Genomic DNA, 25,049 nt, shown 5'->3' on the forward strand with positions numbered 1-25,049 from the left:
CCTTTTTCTTTATCGTACATCACGGGACACAGAGCAGCATAGCCATTACATATGGGATGTCCCCAAGCAATGCAAATGAGGGGAGGGAAAACAACCATGCACAGAAAAAAACAGCGGGTGCCATAGGACAAGAGGATCTTATACTGCGGCCTGCAGAACCGCCTGCCCGAAGGCTGAATCAGCGTTCCTCCTAACGTCCATTTGATAAAATTTAGCAAACGTATGAACCGACGACCAGGTCGCTGCCTTGCAGACTTGGGCCATGGAGACCTGGTGATACGCTGCCCAAGAGGCGCTCACGGCTCTTGTGGAATGAGCCTTGATCGACAAGGGCGGGCTCTTACCTTTCAGGCCGTAGGCCTGTACAATCACTTGTCTAATCCACTTGGAAATGGTGGCTTTAGACGCTGCCTGACCTTTTTTAGGTCCTTCCGTCAGAATAAATAAGACTTCAGTCTTGCGAATCTGGGCTGTGGCTGCTAGATAAATCTTAACAGCCCTAACCACATCTAAGGAATGCAGGAATCTCTCCTTCTTAGAAGAAGGTTTAGGAAAAAAGGACGGAAGAATTAAGTCCTGATTCAAATGAAAGCTAGATACCACCTTCGGTAGGAAGGACGGATGTGGCCGAAGAACGACCCTGTCCTTATGTACAATCAAATAAGGTGTCTTGCATGACAAGGCTGCCAGTTCTGATACCCTTCTGGCGGAAGCCATAGCAACCAAAAAAACTAGTTTCCTAGTCAACAAGACAAGCGGGATTTCAGACAGCGGTTCAAAGGGCTGGCTTTGCAAAGCCGACAGAACCAAGTTTAGATCCCAAGGATATAGGGGAGCTTTAATCGGAGGGTTAATCCGAATGACCCCCTGTAAAAAAGATTTCATTAAGGAGTGAGAGGCCAGAGGTCTCTGAAAGAAAATGGATAGGGCCGAGACCTGTCCTTTGACTGTGCTAATAGCCAGCCCCTTTTCTACTCCTAATTGTAGGAATTCCAAGATTCTCCCAATGACATACTTGCGGGGATGCCATATCTTAGCCTCGCACCATGTAATGTAAGCCTTCCACACCCTATAGTATATAAGCCTAGAAACTGGCTTTCTTGCATTAATCAGGGTGGGAATGACCCGGCCAGAGAGGCCCCTGTTTCTAAGAATTAGGGATTCAGCCGCCAGGCCGTCAAATTTAGGGCCTGTAAGGCAGGATGGAAGAACGGTCCTTGTGAGAGGAGGTCCGGCCTTAACGGGAGGACCCAAGGTTCTTCCACTGCCATCCTTATTATTAAGGAGTACCAAGGCCTCCGGGGCCACGCGGGGGCTACTAGAATCGTTGGTTTGTGCTCCACCTGAATTCTGAGAAGAAGACGGGGTAGCATCCGTAACGGAGGGAAGGCGTAGATCAGTGCAAACTGATGCCAAGGACATACCAGGGCATCCGTCCCGTAGGCCAATGGATCCCTTGTCCGTGATACGAACTTGGTCAACTTCGTATTGAATCTGGAGGCCATTATGTCCACCTCCGGGACTCCCCATCTTTGGCAGATGGCCTGAAATACCTCGGGATGGAGGGACCATTCTCCCGGAGACATCTGATGGCGGCTGAGGAAATCCGCCTGCCAATTGTCCACCCCGGGGATAAACACTGCTGAAATGCAGGGAACATGGGACTCTGCCCAAGCAAAGATCCGGTCCACCTCCTTCTGGGCTGCTTGACTCCTGGTGCCGCCCTGGTGGTTTATGTAGGCCACAGCCGTGGCGTTGTCGGACTGTATCCTCACAGGGGAGTCCTGCAATACATCTGTCCATGCAACTAGAGCCAACCGGATTGCTCGTATCTCCAGAACATTTATCGACAGGATCGATTCTGCTCTTGACCACTTCCCTTGCTGGGTCAATCCGTCCAGGACTGCGCCCCACCCCAAAAGACTCGCGTCTGTAGTCACAATTCTCCATGAAACTGGACCGAACGACCTTCCCTTCAAAAGGTTTTGTGGGACCAGCCACCAGCACAGACTCTGACGGGCTGCCTGGGACAGGGATATGGGAAGATCCAGGGCCTGGATTCTCTTGTCCCAAGCTGCGAGAATTGCTTTCTGCAATTTTCGGGAGTGGATCTGGGCGTAGGGCACTGCCTCGAAGGTGGCCACTAGCTTGCCCAAGAGGCGCATACACAGGCGAACTGTTGGCCTTGCGCTGCTTAGAACCACCTGGATCAATTCCTTTATAGAATCCACCTTGGACTGGGGAAGAAAGACCTTCTGCTGCATAGTATCTAGAATTAACCCAAGATACTCCAACCTTCTTGTGGGCTGCAAGGCCGACTTGTCCTGATTTAGAACCCAACCCAGGGATTCTAGATAATTTACCACTAAGCAAACTGCCTTTTTTAGGCTGGCTGCTGAAAGATCGACGACTAGCAGATCGTCTAGATAAGCCATAACCAGGATCCCCTGGGATCTTAGGTTGGCCAACACCGGGGCCAAAATTTTGGTGAAGACCCGGGGAGCCGTGGCTAGCCCGAAGGGCAAGGCTGTGAACTGAAAATGCCGATGGCCTAAGGCAAACCGGAGGTACCTGCAATGGCCGGGGTAGATTGGCACGTGCAGGTATGCATCCTTGATGTCGATGGATGCGAGAAATTCTTTTCCCTGTAGGGCGGCCATCACTGAACGAATGGACTCCATACGGAAGGAGCGAACCCTTAAATAACGGTTCAGGGTTTTTAGATCCAATATTGGTCTTACATCGCCGTTGGGCTTTGGGACTATAAATAGATTTGAATAAAATCCTTGTCCGCGCTCCTGAGATGGTACTTCCATAATCACTTGTTGATCTAAGAGGCGATCTAGGGCTGCTAGAAGCGAGACCCTTTTCTTTGGATCGCTTGGGAGCCTGGACTCCTGGAAGTGAGGAGGGGGAAACCCCAAAAACTCCAGCTTGTACCCCTGAGCCACCGAGGACAGAACCCATTCGTCGGAGATTCTGGCCTCCCAAAGCTCCGAGAAAAAGCGGAGTCTTCCCCCCACCCGAGAGAGTGGGGGCGTCCCTTCACAGATTCGCTTTAGGGGCAGGCTTAACTGGTTTGCGAAACCACGGCTTTTTGATACCTGAAGCTTGCCCTTGCGGTCTGTTTGCGGGTGAACGGCCAGCAGGCCGTCGATACTGCCTGGAGGGTGAGGGACCTGGACCTGGAGAGTTTGGGCGCTTAAAGGTTGGCCCTCGAAACCTCTTTTTAACAGGCAAGAGAGTGCTCTTGCCACTGGAAATCTTCTGGATATACTTATCCAGATCATCTCCAAACAACCTCTCCCCCTGGAACGAAAACCCAGTTAAGAGTTTTTTACAGGGAGTCTCTGCCGACCAATTTTTTAGCCATAAAAGTCTTCTCATGTGAACCAGAAATAAGGATAACCGAGAAGCTTGCTGGATGGAATCCTTAATGGCATCTACGGCAAAGCATAATGCCCTAGGCAGATCAGCCAAGTCCTGTGCCTGTTGTGCCGGAAGGTCTCTTAGAACCTGTTTGGCCTGGTCCTTCAATGCCTGGCATACTCCAATGGCGGCTACCGCTGGTTGCACTACAGCCCCTGCGGTGGCAAAGGAAGATTTTAGCAGAGTTTCAAGCCTTTTATCGACAGGATCTTTAAACATGTGAATGTTGTCTACCGGACACGTTAAGGACTTATTGACACATGAAATGGCTGCGTCCACAGTAGGGACAGTCCATTTTTTAGAAAAACCTTCTTCTAAAGGATATAAAACTGAAAACCTCTTAGGAGGAAGAAAAATCCTATCTGGTTTGGCCCAATCCTGAAAGATTAGGTCCCTCAGTAAGGGATGGACCGGAAAAACCGCACTGGATTGGGGAGCTTTTAAGGAACCAAGGGAGGATACGGTAGCCTGAGGTTCAGGCAGGGGTAATTTAAATGCCGTCCGTACCATGTCCGCTAGGGACTGGATCCATAGTCTCTCTGCCTGAGAGGCTGAGAACGGTTCCTCTATTGTGGATTCCTCCGAACCCTGTTCCAGGGGGTCATCCCCCTGCTCCGCCAAGAAATCAATTTCTTCTTGGGAAAGGACCTCCTCATCTGGAGAGTCAACCCTAGGGGAAGGGGACCTAGTCCGTTTCTTCCCGGGAAATGATGCGGTTAATAAAGCAGTCATCCTTCGCTCAAATCCACCTAAGGTGGCGGCTAACATCTCCTCCGTAACAAAGGAGGGAGTTGGTTGGGTAGGGCCAGCCGTAGCACCTAGCAACCCCAATGGCTCAACTGGGCTAACGACCTCTGGTCTGTCCGGGGAGGAAGGCACTGCAGAGGCCTGGCCAAGATCCTCCGAACCCGATGGGGAACCCTTCTGCTTTTTTGTAGCTTTAGCATTTTTGGTGCTTCCCGCGCCCTTAGGAGCCATCTATACAAACCCAAGGTACTCCGCTAAACACAACTGACTGTCTTAATCAGCAGAGACAAAAAAACACCTCTTAAAAAAGTGTCAAAAAGTTAATAGGTTAGGGTGCTGTTAATTATTAAACTTCCCATAACCTAATAAAGATGGACAATACAATGCCCCAAGGGCTTGTAACTCACACTAAATGAGCTAAGTAAAGCCACCCTTTTATGCTGATCTGGGATAGAGCCGTGGGTAGCAAGGCTCAGACTGCTGCAAGTACACCGGCCCTTTAAACAAGAAACGAGCCGCAGGCTCTTATAAAAAAGTGTACTTCACCAAATCACCACCGGGTGTCACTCTCCCTTCGCAAGGTACTGCTCTCACGCAGTTAACAGTGCCGCTGCTCCGTGTCCCACGGCGACCCAGATCGACTGCCAGCCTAATATAGGCTCTCAGAGCAGGAAGAGGGACCGCCCCGAAAACTCCGCCTCCTCACGCAGCGTCGCCGCGTCTATTTACATCGTGCGCGCGCGCGCCCGTTCCGGACGCTGCTGGAGGAGCAGAGACACACATGGAGCTGCAGGGGAGTGAGACGCCTGAACAGGCTTACGGGGGAAGCCATGTAGCTGCGCGGATGGTAAGACCTCCATGCTACACAAGTGACCCCCCCTAGCGCAATAGCAGCTCTTTTTGTAAACCTTATGGTCATGCAGCCGTCTACCAGAACCAGCCAGGGGAAGCATTAATGGGTACATAGAAACCATCCTGTCATTCAGACTTTGTGGAATGAGGCGCCCATGCACAGAGGCATAAAGCGGGCTAAACCCAGAGTCCCCTGTGGGGGCCTGCTGACAAACCAAGTTCCGCAGGCCCCCTCTTACCTTCTCCACGCCGCAGGGTATTGCCAATGCAAGAGGCCCAATCTTCCCCCTAAAACGTGGGTAACGTCATAGACCTTCAGGTACCGGGGTCCAGATTTAGGAACACCACACTCCTGGACCTATATAGCACTGCTGGCAACAGGAATTACTTGGTTGCAGGAAACCAGTCCTGGAACCCAGAGTCCAGCTCTCGCAAAGGAGAAGCGTTATAGGCAAAACCCCCTCCAGGACCTGGGGGCCCGGGTACCGTCCACTTTGGCTATGAAGCACCTTGGACGGATCCGGTCAGCTTGCCCTGGTCCAGAGGACAACTATAGGCAGAGCTCTTCAATGTGCACCAACACCTAAGACACTGGCGAAAAAACTGAGGTACTCCCACTATGGGTGGGGGTTATATAGGGAGGGAACTTCCTGTCGGAGAGTGCCAGTGTCCATCACCTGAAGGTGCACTATATAACCCATATGTAATGGCTATGCTGCTCTGTGTCCCGTGATGTACGATAAAGAAATAAAGGGCTCCCTGCAAAGAAGTTAGATACTTCATCCTGATGCCGGCACCACCGATTGCTGCAATAGTAAGGAAAAAAATATCTTAAGACACCAAAACGTCTGGCAGTGTCAGATGCCCAATTCCCTGTTGCTTTCAATGGTTCCATCTGCTAGCCTAATGGTTCCAACTGTGCCCTTTGGTGATGTAGGGGTCAAAATGAAGGAACCACAGGTAATAGCAGGGAGATCAGAAATAAGACACCACCAGAAGTGTCTGTTTCTGATGTCTTTAAGTAGTGATTTCTCATTAAGTGGTGTTTAGCAGTGTGGGAAGCAGGAGAGGCATTAAACTTTTTTTGCAGGTAGTGCTTTATTTTAGGTATTGGTGTTAGCAAAAGGCGACTTTAATATTACTTAAAAGGCTTTTGTTGAGCTTGCATTTTCAACACGCCAAAAAAACCTACAGCTACCAGTATTTAACTTTCAGAACCAGGAAATCCAGTTCAGTGCGGTCTTGCCAAATATAGTATGTCTGAATGTTTTAAGGTCCAAGCTTACCTTTGTGTATTTGTAGGACACATTGGAACTCCTTCTACAGCAGTTGGTTAGTTTGTACATCACCGTTTCCCTAAAAGTAAACCCAAAATAATAAAATTTTATAATAGATTTTTTAGACACACTTACTACCACGTACATTTGAAATAGTGGTGAGTTAGTTACTACATTAAAGTGGAAGTATATAGTAACCAACTTAGGGGCTTAACAGCATGCTGGTGTAAAGGACCCATCCCTTTCTGGCTCTTCTGACATTCATAGAACCCAAAGTATAATTGACTCATACATGCAACATATTCTATAAATGAAGGAGGAGAAAATTAATGACAGGATCTCTCCTACCTATTCACAGAACATGTAGTATTGTGAGACAATAGTACAAGTTCAGTCAATAATGGAGGAGCCAACAACCCAATCCAAAAAAAAAAAGAAAGAATGCGTCATCCATGTACCCGTGGTGCCACAGGAGAATGGATGACCCTTACTTACAGAAAATGTCTTCACATCCCCACCTAGTGACATGCAAGGCAGGATACGTGCTACATATGTCACATATGAAAAGGTAGACACACCCATGAAAAATAAAATAAAACAAATTGTGAGTAAAAACAAGTATTCCACATACTCTTGTGTTAAAGGCTATGTTCTTTAGAACAGTGGTCATCAACCCTGTCCTCAGGTCCCACGAACAGGCCAGGTTTTATGTATTACCTTGGGGAGATGCAGACTAGAATACTGCAATTAATGAGCAGCAAATGATATCACCTGTGATGTATTTCAGTTATCTTGCAAACCTGGCCTGTTAGTGGGCCCTGAGGACAGGGTTGATGACCACCGCTTTAGAACATATTACACCCGTATATAGAGAGCAACATATTTCAGCCCCCTTCACCCCCTACTTACACTGCCAAGACCCCTTCCCTCCAGTAATGCAAAGTCTACACCCCATCTTCTCCCCATGCTTCTGGACGTTCAGGGTCGGGAGTCTATAGCCGTCTAAGACATTACTCCCACATGCACATGTGAGTCCTGGCATCTTACAGACGCAGTGATCAGTGTAAAATGTACTAAAAACAAAACTACTAGCAGACAGGAGAAGGTATTTCATGACAGAAGAGAGACACTTTTCTACCATAAATATCTACTTGCAAGTATCCTTTACAATTGCAACTATACTTCAAAGTTGCTTATAAGAGACACACAATGACGGTACACAACAGAAAATAAAGCCAGGCGAAATGCTGAGCATTACATAAAAAAAATGATTTTTATTTTAGGGTACAGGGGTTGATTTACCAAAACTGGAGAATGCAAAATCTGGTGCAGCTCTGCACATAAACCAATCGTCTTCCAGGTTTTAGTGTCAAAGCTTATTTAAACAATCTAAAAGTTTGAAGCCGATTGGCTACCATGCGCAGCTGCTGCACCAGATTTTTTGCTTTAGGTTTAGTAAATCAACCCCAATCCCCTTTCATAATTTAGGATATAACTTTTCCTTAAAAGTAACTCACCTTCTCTCTTTTTTGTACAACAGCAACACCACCAGACAGATGACCAGGATCACTAAAAGAATACTAAGAATAGCTCCCACAGCTTGGCTTCTGCCAGACAGGCCCTGGTATTGATTCTGATGATCTTCGTCGTCTGTAGTACTTCCAGCACTGTCTGGCCTGACAAAAAAATGCAGCAACAGTAATGAAAGCTAAATCCAAAAATACAAGATTATCTGCTATATTTTGTAAAGAGTTAAGAATGATTACGAGAAAACAAAACTATTATTTAGGGAAACGAAATACAAAAAAACAGGAAGGAAACACTCCCCTCACCCTCTACTAATAGCCCATTTAAAGCAATTTTAGCAGAAGTCTCAGTATATATTAAGGCACTCGCACATTCAGGTTATTTCACTTAGCAGCAGCAATCAACTTCAAACAAGCACACTGCAAGGAAAACGGTTAAAGCTACACTGGCAAATAAAAGCACAAATGATGCAGATCTGCCTAAAGCAGTATTCCAGACAAAAATAACAAGATGAACATGAATTAAAAAAAAAAAAAAAAAAAAAAACACTTTCTGCTCCTACTCGCACTCCAGCCCTACTGCACATGGACTGCAAGAGGCTGATACCAGGCCAAATTCAGATATCTACAGCACTTGCATTAACCACTTCCCTACCGGACCTATTCTGGCACTTCTCTCATTTATGTAAAAATCATAATTCTTTTGCGAGAAAATTACTCAGAACCCGTAAACATTAAATATATATTTTTTGCAGACACCCTAAGTGGTGGTCATTGCAACTTTTTATTTTAGTATTTGCGCAATAATATTTCAAAGCCTTTTACAAATTAAAAAAATAACAAAACAGTAAAGTTAACCCAATTTTTTGGTATAAATGTGAAAGATGATGTTAAGCCGAGTAAATAGATACCTAACTTGTCACTCATGGAATGGTGCCAAACTTTGGTACTAAAAAATCTCCATAGACGACGATAATTTTTTTTTCTTACAGGTTACCAGTTTAGAGTTGCAGAGCAGGTCTAGTGCTAGAATTGTTGCACATGTTCTAACGCACGCGGCAATACCTCACATGTATGGTTTGAACGGCGTTTACATATGTGGACTTGCATGTGTGTTCGCTTCTGAGCGCGAGCTACTGGGGACAGAGCATTTTAAATATTTACCGTATGTTTTTTACTTTTTTTTATTTTTTTAACACTTTTATTCCTATTACAAGGAATGTAAACATCCCTTGTAATAGGAATCTATTGCGACAGGTACTCTTAGTGGAGAGATGCCGGGTCAATAAGACCCCACACATCTCTCCTCCAGGAGGGAAAGCATAAGATCAGGGAAAAAATAATTCACCGATCTCATGCCAACAGACACGATTGCGGCTTTGTTTACTCCTGGGTACCTCCGACGGTCATAGAGATGATCTATGGTCATCAGAAATCTCCATCCTCGTCAACCGGCACCGGCCAATTCGTTCACCGGGCCCCCTGATGGCACGGGACAGCCCAGAGAAGCACCGGATGGCAACGGGGTGGGAAATGTCCCCTCCCGCCGCCTATAAGAATGATCAAGCGCCGGAACTGTTGCCATGATCATTCTTATGGTGCGCAGAATCACCGGCTGAAAAGAATATCCCCCCCTTAAGTCCAGGACGTCATAACGTTTAGCAGTAGGGAAGTGCTTAAGAAAATATAAGGAATCATTTGTTAATGATTTTATAGCTGCATTCATTTGTTAAAAATTATGTTCATTGTTCCTCAAGGTATGCGGCACGTGGTGGTCCTACGCTCTTCCTACTCTGCATCCAACCAGCATAGGCCTCTCTTACTGACCTCCTCTGCCGCCCCCCCCCCCCCCCCCCCCCGTGGAACTTTTTTCCTACCTATTCTACACCTCCTTTTTCTTCTTTGCCTTTTTTTCCTCATTTCTTTTTTTTGTGGACTACTCCACATTCCAACCCCATAGCAATTAAGCTCAGTCACCCTATGTTGACACCCGGCCTTGGCAGGAGGGTTGTTGATGTTCGACAGTTCTTTCTATCAAATATGTTTCTAACGTGTATTATTAAGTTGTACCATGTTATGCTTACTACTCATATTCCCTGCATGGGATCATTATAGTTATTTTTACTTCTCATATATTTCAATAAAAAAAAATATTGAACCAAAAAAAATGCTGTTCGTTGGATAATAAAATTGTATAATGAATCATGATCCATAATCAATTCTTTTTTTTTTTTTTTTTTTTTAACCCTTTACATTTGCAAATACAGTTAGCTCTTTAATCAATCTTTCTGAAATCTGATTGTTTTAACCTTGACCCGAGAAGTTGCTTTTCATTTTAAAATCAATGGTATTTTTTAAATGCAATTCAATTTGTTAAATGCCATCAATTTCAAAATGACCTTATTTTTTTCATAAAATGGCACATTTGACATGTTTTCTATTGTGACTATAATATGGGTTTAGGAGATTTGCAAATCGTTGCATTTTGTCTTTATGTCGATTTTAAACAGCGTCCCAACCTTTTTGAAATGGAGGTTGTACTTGAGGTACACTACAACCTAAAGTTTAATGGTACCAGCCTTTTGAAATTGAAAACCTGTAAAATCCTGTATTTATATACAAATGTCATTCCACAACAATAATAAACTACTCATTTTAGAGACATTCTAAACATCAAACATATATGATTAGTAAAACTTGAACTTACACCAGTGGACAGATGGCAGGTGTGTACCAAGAGAATAAATACTGACAGTCGGCTGTTTCATGTAGGAATTCTGGTCTCCCTTCCTCTTCAGTTTGGATACAGTAGAAGAATATAGTGGAAGTGGCATTTTTTTGGCGATCTTTACCACATATCGAGTTCGAAGAGAAAACTGCTTCTAAACTATCATCTGTGAAAAACAAAAACAAAAAATGCAATCAATGGCACCGATCAGGAACTACACGATGATACATAACCCAAAATATAAAAACATTTTAAACATTTGTGTGTACTAAAAGAAGTTTTTTTCCTTTTAAAAAGGACAGAGTTCTTAAGATGCCACTTTTTAGGCCTCCTGCACACAGGATGTCAAAAACGCTACTTTTATAGGCGTTTGATTTTTTTTTTTTCAGCCTTTAAATGTCCCTCCGTGTTGGCCAACTCACACAGATATTCACAAGCATTTAGAGGCAGAAGTATTTAAAAAAGTCAGAAAAAAATAAATCATCACTTGTTCAGAAAAGGTCAGAAAGAACAAACCGCGCATTAACGCTAGATATACATTCACACACATTTATACATTCTAATGGTCAGCATAAATCAATACTTTGGCCAACAGGATACATTAACACCAAACAAGCATAAATGCACAGCCACAGCAGCGCTCTCCTCCTCTCCAAAACAAAAATCTCCTATATTCATGAGACCTTATAGCAAACCTTTGAGGGGATAAACATGGGAGCTACTACACTAATTATATACACACACACACACACACACTTCTATATTACAGAGAACCTGCACTCAGGTAATCTCATATTTGAAATGGTGCAAGTGAAGTCATGCTCAGGTATACAGTAATTTAACAGCAATATTGTAAGTTTAACACTATGTTACCCCTGAAAAGGCTACAAACACAGCAGTGAAACATGTTGGATTTTTGTATTTTCATGGGGTTTTAGCTTTAAGACAATGAAAATATACAAGAGGGAAGTAAAAATTAAAATGAGAAAGATTGTAAACTACTAGCTAAAACTGGGCAATTGTTTAAAAATAAGAATAAAGAGGAAATAAAAGGAAAATGCATTAAAGTGGTGCTCCGGTCATAATTTTAATTTTTTTGCTAGATTGTACTTGTCACAGTCAATAAAACATAGCAATGTCTCCCCAGTCCTTAAAGCAATCTATGTGCGCACTTTCCTTGTCTTCTCCTTCTCAGTATCTGGCCGCATCCATGTTATGTGAGGGCACTTGAAGCCCAGTTCGTTTTCCTTCCTGTATTTCTTGCTGAGGTGCATGCTGGGTAACCGGCATGCACCTCTTGATCTCGCACTTGAGCCGTAGAATGTCGCTTGTAGCGCAGTTTGTTTGTTTGGTTGTCATGCCAACGGGCAACGACAAAGGAACGTCCCGCCCGTTGTTATGACAACGCCGATAACAAAATCCGCTGTATAGCGAGGCCTGCTGCGGACTAAGTTCTGCGCTCCGTTTCACTGCTCTGATCCTCAGCAACCCACAGCGACTGTCTGACCCGCAATAGAGGGTAATCGCAGGAGAACAGACAGGGGAACACTCTGGCATGACCAGGGACCAGTTCAACCCGCTCGCACCGCCCTGCCTCAATGACTACTATAGTTTTGCTCTGGCTCCAGGAACAGAGGCTAACATGCTGCCGCTAAAAGCAGGTCACGCTACAAAGAATGACTGAACTAATGGAGACGCGGCTGCTACCCTCTCCAGAGAGGACATGGAAACTACCTCCCCCAGAGCCTTAATCCAACACACAGATGGCAGACAGAGGTAGGAGGCTGGCATCCTCCCCTGCTCACTCGCAATGCAAAGAGCCCCTAGATAAAATGACTCCTGGGTAATGATGACACTCATTTCCCAGGAGTCTGTGCAGCTTAGGTAGGATAGGAGAAGCACCGCAGTCCAGGAAGAAGGCAGATTAGGAATTCTGCCTAGCAACAGGGTGTTCCAGGCAAGTAAAATAAATGATTCACACAAAACTTTTTTTACAATATTAAAAGGAAGCTACTGAAGCAAAATATGATTTTAGAGTGGAGCTCTGCTTTAAGGTTTGAAGACTAGATTCAGAAAAATCTCATATTTTTAGAAAAATCACGTGGAAAAGAAGTAGAAGACCGAGATATAGAAATTTTTGGGGTCTCCTAAATTGTTAATAAGGGTGCAAAAAGTAAATACACATGATGAACACCGTTTTTTAATTAAGGATTTTATTGAGATATTTAAAAAGAGTTAAAGGGTCACTAAAGGAAAAAACATTTTTTGCTGAAATGACTGTTTACAGGGTATAGAGAGACATAAAAAGTTAACTGATTCCTTTTAAAAATGATTAAAAATAGATTAGATTAAATTCTATCATATAATGTGCCTCTAGTTTCACTTTTGGTTTTAAACTGGTTTCATGTTTATGTGAAGTAAAGAGACCCACAGAACAAAAACAAACAAATCCAGGGCAGTGTTATTTTTTAAAATAATTTGGATTGGTTCTGAGGAGTTTTAGACACACAGCTTAGACCACAGTGAGAAGCTCCCATGAGTTTTTCATAAGGAGCCAGACAAGCAGGAAGTGTGGAGATCACAGCAGAATTACAGCTACTTCAAAGCAAAAACGAACAATGAGGACATGAAAACCAGTACTGCAGTAAGGTAAAGGAAGCTATTTAGCTAAAAAGAAAAAAAAATCCTTTAGTGATCCTTTAAATGGATTGTAAAGGTTCATGTTTTTTCACCTTAATGCATCCTATGAATTAAGGTGAAAAAACACATCTTAAGGATTAGAGGCTCCCATTTTACTTACCCGAGCCCTGGATGTCCCATCCCGCGCTCTTCCTCTGCCCGGTCTTCTCAGCTCTTTATTGGATAGATTGATAGCAGTAGAAGTACAAGTAGAACATGTTTGTTATTTAAAAAAACGATCTCAAATAGTGAAACTAGGTCCTTTCACTTCTGAAAAACGCACGGCGTCATGCGGAGTCCCTCAGGGATCCCCCTTGTCGCCCGTACTATTCAATATCTATCTACGCCCTCTCTTCGAAATCATCAATAACCAGAATTTACTCTACCATTCCTACGTGGACGACACCAAACTCTTTCGCATCAGCAACAAAAAGGATCATTATCTCGGACTAGAGAAATGCCTTACTTTGATAGAAAATTGGATGACGGAGAGTTACCTTAAACTCAATGGCTCAAAAACAGAACTTCTTCTGTTCCACGCCAACCCGAAAGAGACTTCCCACAACAACATGGACACTACCGCCCATTCTGGGACAAACCATCATCCCAAACACCAAAGTCAAAAATTTTGGAGTCACTTTTGACTCCAACATGACAATGGATGCACAAATAAGTTCAGTAGTCAGCGCATCCCACCATCTGCTGCGCCTGCTACAGAGACTTATACCCTTTATCCCGAAAGAAGACACTGCAGTCGTGGTGGGAACGATAATCAACTCCAGACTCGACTATGCAAACGCCATTTATATCGGACTCCCAAAGTACCAAATCGCTCGTCTACAAGTCGTTCAAAATACGGCGGCACGGCTTGTGACTGGGAAAAAACCCTGGGAATCAATCTCGCCCTCCCTGAGATCCCTTCACTGGTTTCCAGTAAAAGACAGAATTACGTTTAAGGCACTTTGACTCAAAGTGTGTTCAAGGAAGTGCCCCCCAATATCTATGCGAAAAATGTAATTGTCACAACCCCCATCGTGTTCTCCGTTCCACTAACCAAAAACTACTCCAGATACCCAAGGCCAGATACAAGTCCAAAGGAGAACGAAGTTTTGCAATCCAAGGACCTAGACTGTGCAACGCACTACCACCTAGCATCCGAACGGAAGTGAATCACCAGGCTTTCAGGAAAAAACTCAAAACCCATCTATTATGAAGGCAAAATACAGTAGGGAATGGATACCAAGCGCCCTGAGGCGATTCAGTTCGCATGTGTTGCGCTATATAAGTTTTTCACTCACTCAAAAAAAAAAAATGTAAACCTTAACAACCACTTTAAGTATTATAGATTCTCATGAGGGTAGAAATGCAAATATATATGTACGTCACCAGCCATTACATAACAAATTAATAAATAAACCTCCTTGGTTAAATTTTAATCTCCATCAAAGCTAGAAAACAGGAGTTATGACTAAGCATGAAATCCTTTTCCTGAAGTTCATTAAGGGACACAGGATCAGAAAAAAAATACTGTAAAGAGATTCCATCTGCAACTTTTTTTTTTTTACCTGTATGAAAGCATTCAGTGCCGTTCAATCCATTATGAGGCAAATGTTCCCTTTAAAGCAGGGGTGTCAAACTGGCGGCCCTCCAGCTGTTGCAAAACTACAAGTCCCATGAGGCATTGCAAGGCTAACCGTTACAAGCATGACTCTCACAGGTAGAGGCATGATGGGACTTGTAGTTTCGGAACAGCTGGAGGGCCGCCAGTTTGACACCCCTGCTTTAAAGGATAAGGTCACCTTTTTAAAAAGATCCCAAGCTTGCAGTCTTGAGGGGGGATGGGACAATTGAGGGGTGGCTGCAGGAGCAGTAACATGTTCGATGTTCCACCCTAAAAACTGGTGGAACATATAACGTGTTCCCATAGGTGAACGTATCCTTTATCCTAGGTTCACATCTATGCAGCTGTTGGGAAGCGGGCTGGGAAACTGGGTGCTGTGCCCTTAACAACGGAGTCATCAGATGTCAGTGGACAAGAATTGCCAGCAATATAAAAACAAAATATTGTCAAAATAAATTGCATGCCCCCTCCCCAATCCATACCAGGCCCTTACCCGAGCATGCAACACGTCAGGAAAGGGAGGGGACAAGCGAGCAGGGAGGGGGGGGGAGCACTTTTAGAAACTCACCAAAAAAGTGTTGCATCTTTACTCACTTTTTAGGTGAAAGCACATCAACCCCCCCCCCCCCCAGCCCCTCTCCCAAGGCATGTGTTCCAGTATGGATCAGTAGATGTCGTGGGGGATTGGTGCACTCGCTATGCCCCCCCCCCCCCCACACCCTTTTCTGACCCGCGAGGCTGCATGCTCGAATAATAGTCTGGTATGAATTTTTACGCCATATATATTTTTTTACTTTTTTTCCCCCAACTGCAAACGTTCAAAGGGCCTGGTATAGACTTTTTTGGGGTAAGGGGGAAACACAATGTCATTTTTATTGCCGGCAATTTTTTTTTTTTTTTTTTTTTTTTTTTTTTTAACAACTCTGACAGCTGAGGACTCATCTGTTAAGGACGTAGCAGCTGGCTTCCAGGCCCTTGCGCACTTGTAAACACTGCACTCTATATTCTGCGCACTCCTGAATGCTGAAATCTGCACATTGGCACACTCCTAAATGCTACACTCAGTACATTGTGTACTTCTTGGCATACACACCAAGGTGATAAATAACAAAGCCATACTAAAATCTAAAGAGTAGGTAGCCACAGCTAGGACTAAAATAACAAAGAATATGTATTGCTGTATACAAACTAAATACAATATTAGAGTAATAATTGTGAACATATTGTGCTGCCTTCAAAAACACTTTTAGCATATCTTTTTAGGAGTAGCAGAAAATCAATAGGAAGCCACGATATGTATTTTTTTGTAAATTAGTAAAAACAGGATAATAAAAAAAACTTACCATCGATATAATACTTGGCTTTGGTAGGAGAACCGATTGCTCTTGTGAATGGATCATTTGTCTTTACTTGGCATACGCTGGCTCCATTACAATTCTGATGGGCAGAGTTTTCTCTACCAGAAAGTTGAATTTCATACATATAATGATCTGTCACTCTTACATCCCCACTGGCATTGTAAAATCTGCAGACAGTAAAAATGTCTGAGTTTAATATAACAAATTAATAATAAAGAAGAAAATATACAGTGGAACCTCGAATTGTAACGCAATTAACAAGCATTTCGCAATATGAGCACTGCATTTGAAAAAATCGTGACTTGGTTTGGGAGTGTCGTCTCGCAAAACAAGCACGATTCAGGCCAAAGCGGTACCGCTTTTGGCCTGAGCCGAGCTGAACGTCGCAAATCGGCGCCATTTGGAAATGCACGGAAAGGCCAGAGGACAGCGCGGCTTACCTCTGCAAATCTCGGTTAGAAAGTCTTTCCGAGTTTTGCCGAGGTCAGCCGAAGTGTCCTCGGCCCTTTTCGGCCGTTTCCGAGGCTCTCCGGCGCCCCCCCCACCTCTGGCCGCATGCAGAATTGCATCCCATTGAAGTCAATGCAGCACTAATTATTTTCGTTTCCATTGACTTCAATGGGAAAACTCGCTTTGATATGCAAGTACTTTGCATTACGAGCATACTCCTGGAACGGATTAAGCTCGTAATCCAAGGTTCCATTGTGTGTGTGTGTGAGAGAGATTATACACACACACACATATATATATATATATATATATATATATATATATATATATATATATATATATATATATATATATATATATATATATATATATATATATATATATATATATATATATATATATATATTATAGAGAATATATAGAGAATAAAGCACAAAAGTGAGAACTTGAGCCTCAGTGGTTAATAGATTTAGATCACCATATAAAGAAATACGGTATTCAGACATATTCAGTAAAGCAGGCCAATACGTACAGATGAAGTGTAAAATGCAGCAAACCATTACAAAGTACAGTGAAGTAATGATTGCTCTAGATTAGTGCACAATGTACACTTCTCATTGCTTTATGGAACTAATCAGTGAATATTACTATAATTTATTACCACTAATGCTCATCATCAAAGCATACAGTGAAATAGAAGTTCAACAACCATGTAAAACTGCATTATTTGAAAGACTTACGAAAACAAACACGAAAATAAAAAAACATTTTACAAGCTGAAAGGGTTGTTTTTTAAAAAAAATAAAACAATGTAATAAAATATAAAAGTCTTACTTGAGAAAGATGCCTGACATGTTAACACTTGCACCATTGTCTCCATATACGATTCCATGTGTCATCACAACCTCTTTTGGAACAACAGCACAAGCTGCTCTGGTCTCCCATGTAATTATGTACTGACAAGACTCCGAGTTGTATCTAAAAAAAAAAAAAAAAAAAATATAATAAAAAAAAATTGTTTTATATATATATTTTTTTTATAAATTGTTTATTTTTGTGTGTGTATATATATATATATATATATATATATATATATATATATATATATATACATATATATATATATATATATACACATATATATACACACACACACACACACACACATACATACACACACACACAAAAATAAACATTTATAAAAAAAAGGGGGTATGCCACATGGGGCCCTCTATAAAAAAAAAAAAAAAATTGGCCCTTTAATTAAAAATTTTTTTTTATTTAAAAATAAATAAAATAAAAAAAAGGTCAGAGGTCAGTTAAGACCCCTGATTTCACCAAAGCCCCCCAACAGGGCTGAAAACAAATAAATAAAAAAAATAAAGAATTAAGAATAAAAAAAATTATTGTAGAAAATAAAATAAAAAACACACCGACACGGCCCCCACCCCCCTTAAAAAAAAGGAAGCATTATAAATAAAAATTGTAAAAAAATAAAAAATTAAAATTGTTGAAGATAAAAAAAAAAAAAAATACTGGACACGTGCCACCGACACATGAGATAAAAAAAAAAAAGTATTCGGTATCGGCGAGTACTTGAAAAAAAGTATCGGTACTTGTACTCTGTCTTAAAAAAGTGGTATCGGTTTGTTAGAAAACCTTAGTGGACAAACCGCATCAAGAAGGCCAAGGAACACACTAGACAGGTCAGGGATAAAGTTATGGAGAAGTTTAAAGCAGGGTTAGATTATAAAAAAAAATACCAAGCTTTGAACATCTCACAGAGCACTGTTTAATCCATCATTCGAAAATGGAAAAAGAATGGCACAACTGCAAACCTACCAAGACATGGCCGTCCACAATCTGACAGGTCGGGCTAGGAGAACATTATTTGAGAAGCAGCCAAGAGGCCCATGGCAACAGAAATCCACAGCTCAGGTGGGAGAATCTGTCCACAGGACAACTATTCGTCGTGCACTCCACAAATCTGACCTTTATAGAAGAGTGGCAAGTAGAAAGCCATTGTTGAAAGCCATAAGAAGTCCAGCTTGCAGTTTGTGAGAAGCCATGTGGGGGACACAGCAAACATGTGGAAGGAGGTGCTCTGGTCAGATGAGACCAAAATATTATTTTTTGGCCTTATATGCTATGTGTGGCGGAAAACTAACACTGCACATCATCCCACTGTGAAACATGGTGGTGTCAGCATCATGTTGTGGGGATGTTTTTCTTCAGCAGTGACAGGGAAGCTGGTCAGAATTGATGGGAAGATTGGTGGAGCCAAATACAGGGCAATCTTAGAACAAAACCTGTAGAGTCTGCAAAAGACTTGACTTGGGTGGAAGTTCACCTTCCAGCGGGACAATGACCCTAAACACACAGCCAGAGCTATAATACAATGGTTTCGATCAAAGCATAGTCATGTGTTGGAATGGCCCAAAGTCCAGACCTAAATCCAATTGAGAATCTGTGGCAAGACTGGAAAATTGCTGTTCACAGACACTCCTTATCCAATCTGACAGAGCTTGAGATATTTTGCCAAGAATGGGCAAAAATGCCACTTTCTAGATGTGCAAAGCTGGTAGAGACATCCCCAAAAAGACTTGCAGCTGTAATTGCAGCGAAAGGCGGTTCTACAAAGTATTGACTCAGGGGGGCTGAATACAAAAGCATGCCACACTTTTCACATATTTATAGTTTTTATAACCATTTATCATTTTCCTTCCTCTTCACAATTATGTGCCACTTTGTGTTGGTCCATCACGTAAATTTCCATATGTTTTTGGCTCCAACATGAAAAAATTGGAAAAATTTCAAGGGGGTATGAATACTTTGCCAAAGGTGTGTGTGTGTGTGTTTTAGTTGAATTTATGTAGCAGATGAATCAGGGCATTTAATTATACAGAGGACAAACGTTATACAGTAATTTTCTTGCCACTTACCGCTTCATCTTTGGTTTTCCAGTTACATTCGCACACGTCAGCTCTATTGTGGTAGAAAATGTTTTGTCCTTTCCACAAGAGTCTCCACCGGAATAAGTCACTGACACTACATTACCTAGAAAAGACAAAGGTTGTATTTAAAGTGTTTGCAAAAGAAGAGTAATTACAGTTTACGTTCGGCCAAACCTCTTTTTCTGGTTTTGGATAGAGTGCAGAGATTATATTAGTCGGGCTTCGATCCCTGTTAATGCCCCCAAAATTGACCCCATTTGTCCTCATGACTATTGTCACCAAAATAGAAAGTGATGGGAAAGCCAAAATGTTTATAGTTGTCATTGGCACAAGAGGTTAGGGTTATCCTTCCAATGGAGACACAAGTGCCAGTGAAAGTTTGGCTATAGAGCAAAAGTAGTTGAAAGTACTGTAACCCATTAACCTCTCCTATGGTAATCAGCCATTTAATGCCATCCATCAAGCCATGGGTCAGCACCCATCCCTGTCACCATTCAAGCCATAAGTCTACACCTATTCCTTCTATTATTGCATGTTGCTTTCAAGCCACAAGTAATGCACTAGCTAAGCAGGGAGATTTCTAACTGGATCATGGGAAATTGCTTTTTTATTACCAAAGTACTCTGCCATTACATGCTCTAGAGCAGTGGTCTTCAAACTACAGACTGGGGGCCAGATTTGGCCTTTTGCTTGCTTTTATCTAGCCCTTGGGGCACTATTTTTCCCGCTGGTACAAGGCACTATATATACCTCCTACTGACACAAACAGAGCATAATTCCTGTGTCTGTCACAAACAAAAGGGAACTATTTCTACCACTGATCCCCAACAAATCCCTCCCACGGACACCAATAACAAGACACGACTCTTCCCACTGACACCAATGATAGGGGAATGAATGTTGCCCTGATACCAACTATGTGGCAATATTCCTCTCATCAATACCTTGATGGGCATTGTTAACTCCCATTGACGCCAGGGCTTTTGCTGCTTTCACTGGGCAGTCTGGCACCCCTCAAAGTCTAAAGGACAGTAAACTGTTCAGAATGTTTGGAGACCCCTGCTCCAGAGAAATGATCTGATCAGGAACACATACTGTATTTTCCGGCGTATAAGACGACCTTTTGTACTTAAAAATATCCCCCAAAAATCGAGTCGTCTTATACGCCGGTACCTGTAATGCAGAGTCAGTCATATTGCGGGCATCCATTGTTCAAAAGCTGCGCCGCCTCCTCTTCCTGTTCCGTGATAGGTGGAACACTCAGTTTCCCAGCAGAGCCTGTGTTTAGTGTTCCGCCTATCACGGAGGTCCTTTCATCCTCGGACGAGAGGACCTCCGTGATAGGCGGAACACAGGCTCTGCTGGGAAACAGTGTTCTGCCTATCACGGAACAGGACGAGGTGGCGGCGCGGCTTTTGAACAATGGACACCCAAAGTCTGACTCTGCATACAGGGATAAGGTATGAAGAGCTGGAGATCGGCACAGTAAGGTAGGCAATGGGCACAGTGAGGTAGGCAATGGGCACAGTGAGGTAGGCAATGGGCACAGTGAGGTAGGCAATGGGCACAGTGAGGTGTGTCGGAAGGGAGTCGTCTTATACGGCGAGTATATCCCAAAACCAACGTTTTAGTTGGAAAATTAGGGGGTCGTCTTATACGCCAGCAAATATGGCATATAAATATCTGTACAAAGTATTTAAACGGGACTGCATGCAAGGCATTTCTTTTTTTACTTTACATTTTTCCTAAAATTATCAGATTCTTCCTTAAGCAATTCCATCAGTTAAATGAAAAGCATAAGTACAATTAGTAACATTACTATCTACAAATACATTTTGAAAAAGACTGAAGAAATTTACATTTAACTTACCCTTCACTGTAACCTTCTGTGTGTGAACTTGCCCCAAAGCCTGAACTCGCCCGTTACTCTCCCGGCACACACTAGCACTCTCTGAGCATGCACTAGGACCCTGGTTCACTCTTTGACAAAGGTTTAAATAATACCTGTACATCAAACAATAAAAAATAAAATGTAGAGAAAAGTATAAGGAAAAGAGAAAAAGAAGAAAGTACAATGGGAAATAAATACATTATCCAAAATTTATAGAAGCTTGCTAAATCTCAATGTACAAAACAGGCAGACGGAATGTGCATCTCAAAAGGCAATGGGGGACCTACATCTACATAATTAACATCACTACAGGGATTTTTCACGTCTTTAAAAGCAATACAAACTTTCAGTGCTGTATTCGCTTTTACCCTTTTTTAGCGAAGCATGAATCCTTTTATGTGCTATCCTCTGAAATCATAAACTGACAGCTTCTTAAAAGATAAGTTCACTTTTGTACAAAAAACAATAAATGCACATCTTTCTACAGGTAAAAAAAATATGCATTTTTTATTTGTATGTATTAGGAGCCTGTAAAGCAGGGGTACCCAACATTTTGAAGGCCGAGGGCCACTTAAACCACTTAGTAACCAGTCGCGGGCCACAATGAGCGGAGCGGGCAGATGACAGGTCTGTGTCCAGTCTGCATATGCAAAGCAGACACAGCCCAATCTACTCTATGGGCCCTCTGATCCAATCAGATAGAAGGGGGCAGATCTGTTTGTTTTTTTTAGCAGATTGTATTGGAGGTAGGCAGGTGTAAACGGACAAAAGTCTGTTTACAACTGCCGCTCCATAGAGGTAAATGGAAGGTCTGATTGGGTTGGACCGATCATGTGAAAGGGGCACAAGGCTGCTTTTACACTGATGGGCTGCGATCTATTGCAGCGCAGTGCAAGCTGCACATTGCCATAGACGTCCATTATATCCTGCAGGTGTGATGCACCTTCTGAAAAGCCACTTGCTTCCTCTACCGCCGGCTTCATTTACAACACTGATGCTCTCGGATGGCAGATCGGCAACCTGCAATCTGGGATTGCCCACCAGCCATCCCAGAGCAGGAGGTCGTGGGCCACATCAGAGGGCTCTGCGGGCCACATGTGGCCCCCCAGGCCACCGGTTGGGCACCCCTGCTGTAAAGCATTGAACCAGCCATCAGCAGTTCGCTGGTGCCATGCAGGTCTCTTGCACACTGTGAGTGTATCCGTTTACCTGTACAACCCGTACGGGTAAACAGATGCTCACTGACAGGAAGCTTCAATGAACTACCAGAGCACTGGTGGTAGCGGCTGCCACACTGGGAACATGTTACATGTTTCACCCTAAAATCGGGTGGAACATATAACATGTTCCCAAAGATGAACTTATTCTTTAATGACATATAGCAAAATACACATATTAATGTATCTGGAATTAAAAAGACATTTGTAACTTTGAGTGACTTACTTGCTACCATCTGACGCAAAAGACCAGGATCCAGTCAAGGAGGAGAGCATCCTTAAGTCATAAGATTTGTGATCAATAATGAACTTGCAATCCAACTTCCTTGGAAGACATGCCAACTGCGTTTTCCATTCAAATGTCGCTGAGCACCCCTTGGTGTCAGCGACCAACACAGGGGCTCCTCTTGCAGCACGTTCATCGCACTTAAAGATGATGGTGGAGCGTCTCCTTTCAGATACTGAAAAACAAGCAGACAGGCGTTTACCTCTCATTCTCTAATCCTGAAAGTCAGATAACATTAGTGTCCATGATGCAGTGGTTTTAAAAGTAAATTGGTAGCTTTCACCTATGTGCACAAGGGAGACACTTTCTTGCAAAAGATTCCCTGAAAACACAATAATGGGAGATGTACCATCTAATGTGGCCAGAAATATGAGGACAATAACTTGGATCTATTCAGCTTTACATAACAGTGTTTTAAGCAGGGAGATTAAAAAGGCAGATGAACATTAAAAGAATAGGTGAAATCTAAGAAGGCACCAACTGATTATACATTCTCACCATGGATACTGTATTAAATGGGTATTAAAAAGGGTTGTAAAGGTATTTCTTTTCAATTGTTTTTAAAAAAACAAACATATGTTAGAGGGGAAAGAGGCCTAGATTTAACGTGCATCAATCGCAGGGCGATACTGCGGATGCACCGATATTAGGTGTGCCACCACCCCGATATTGATGAATTTGGCTGAAAACTAATAGATTGGGCTTTGAAGGCACACGGTACAAATATTATGAAAAAGCTAGAAAGATTTATTGGTATAGAAATATCATAAAAGCAGTTATAAACATAAAACCACAAAGGAAATTAAATGAATAGCTGGTTCCACACAGGTTTGTCACAATGGTTATATAATTCCAACATAAAAGAGCTTAAATATAAAGCATAATCATGAACTTGGCTGTATAATGTGTAACCCGAGTGGTGATCCAGAGGAATAGGAGGACTTGCTCTACATGTTGCGCGCTTGTGAATAGCGCTTCCTCAGGAGCATAGATATTTCAATGAAAGATGGGCCGCGTTGGGGATAGGCAACGGTCGGTCTTATGTTAGCCTAACATTGGCTGTGATTTAAAAGAACACTACTCCAGCCAGTTAGGGGGAGAATATCATTAAAACGAAAGCAAAATTGCGTAAGATAGTAGGGCAGTCAGTTGCTGGTAAGCAACAAAACAAGAACCTGTTCCAGGGGTATATTCACGTTATAGGCTGTATGCTGGGTAGAAAGGGCCGGACACCAGTGGGCAGATGGGAAATCTGACTCACCGGTAGCCAGCCTGGAGATCCTCAGTCCATACAAATGGAGAAGGTTGCAGGCAATGGCATTAAAAAGTCCTTAGAGCCCAAAATGTAGCTAGACGCCCGTGTGATGTCCCCCTGGTTTGTGGATGACGCCAGTACCGGTACTGGCGTCATCCACAAACCAGGGGGACATCACACGGGCGTCTAGCAAAATGTTGGGCTCCAAGGACTTTTAATGCCATTGCCTGCAACCTTCTCCATTTCTCCACGGTTTTTCTTATTTGAGCGGTTGCCTGCAGATAGGCCTTTACTGCTCTCACGAGATCTAAAGAGTGTAATAACTTTTCCTCCGCTGCCTGTGGATCCGGTAGGATAATGTCCCGATTTAAATTAAAAGCCGACACCACCTTAGGTAAAAATGCAGGATGGGGTCGTAGTATACTTTTTTCTTTATGACAAACTAAATGAGGCTTCTTGCAAGAAAGAGCTGCCAATTCAGATACTCTTCTAGCTGAAGAGACAGCAATCAGAAACGCCAAATTCCTACTTAAAAGTATCAGCGTAATGTGGCGAATAGGTTCAAAAGGTTGCTTCTGCAACACTGATAGTACTAGATTCAAATCCCATGGGCACAAGGGAGATCTAACTGGCGGATTAATCCGCTCTACCCCCTGAATGAAAGCCCGTACTAGGGAATGAGATGCCAGAGGACTTTGAAAGAAGACCGATCAAGCTAATATTTGACCCTTAATGGTACTAAGGGCCAATTTCATATCCACTCCTAGCTGACAAAAGGC

At 42.9% G+C, this 25,049-nt stretch overlaps 1 protein-coding gene across 2 annotated transcripts in view; it reads right to left on the bottom strand.

The window, feature by feature from the left end:
• Positions 1-25,049, bottom strand: part of IGF2R (insulin like growth factor 2 receptor) — a 274,566-nt gene that overhangs the window by 11,874 nt on the left and 237,643 nt on the right. For both annotated transcript variants that reach the window (XR_005748735.1, XM_040350930.1), the window contains exons 40-47: positions 22,956-23,190; positions 21,492-21,625; positions 19,610-19,724; positions 17,502-17,645; positions 16,203-16,384; positions 10,539-10,725; positions 7,823-7,981; positions 6,315-6,384 (exon numbers count right to left, since the gene is read on the bottom strand). Coding sequence is in view for 1 of the 2 variants with exons in the window: in XM_040350930.1 (XP_040206864.1) it covers positions 6,315-6,384; positions 7,823-7,981; positions 10,539-10,725; positions 16,203-16,384; positions 17,502-17,645; positions 19,610-19,724; positions 21,492-21,625; positions 22,956-23,190 (1,226 nt within the window). In the remaining variant the exon portion in view is untranslated. The remainder of the gene's footprint in view (positions 1-6,314; positions 6,385-7,822; positions 7,982-10,538; positions 10,726-16,202; positions 16,385-17,501; positions 17,646-19,609; positions 19,725-21,491; positions 21,626-22,955; positions 23,191-25,049) is intronic.

The sequence above is a fragment of the Rana temporaria genome, chromosome 4 (genome assembly GCF_905171775.1).
Source record: "Rana temporaria chromosome 4, aRanTem1.1, whole genome shotgun sequence".
NCBI classification, from domain to species: Eukaryota; Metazoa; Chordata; class Amphibia; order Anura; family Ranidae; genus Rana; species Rana temporaria.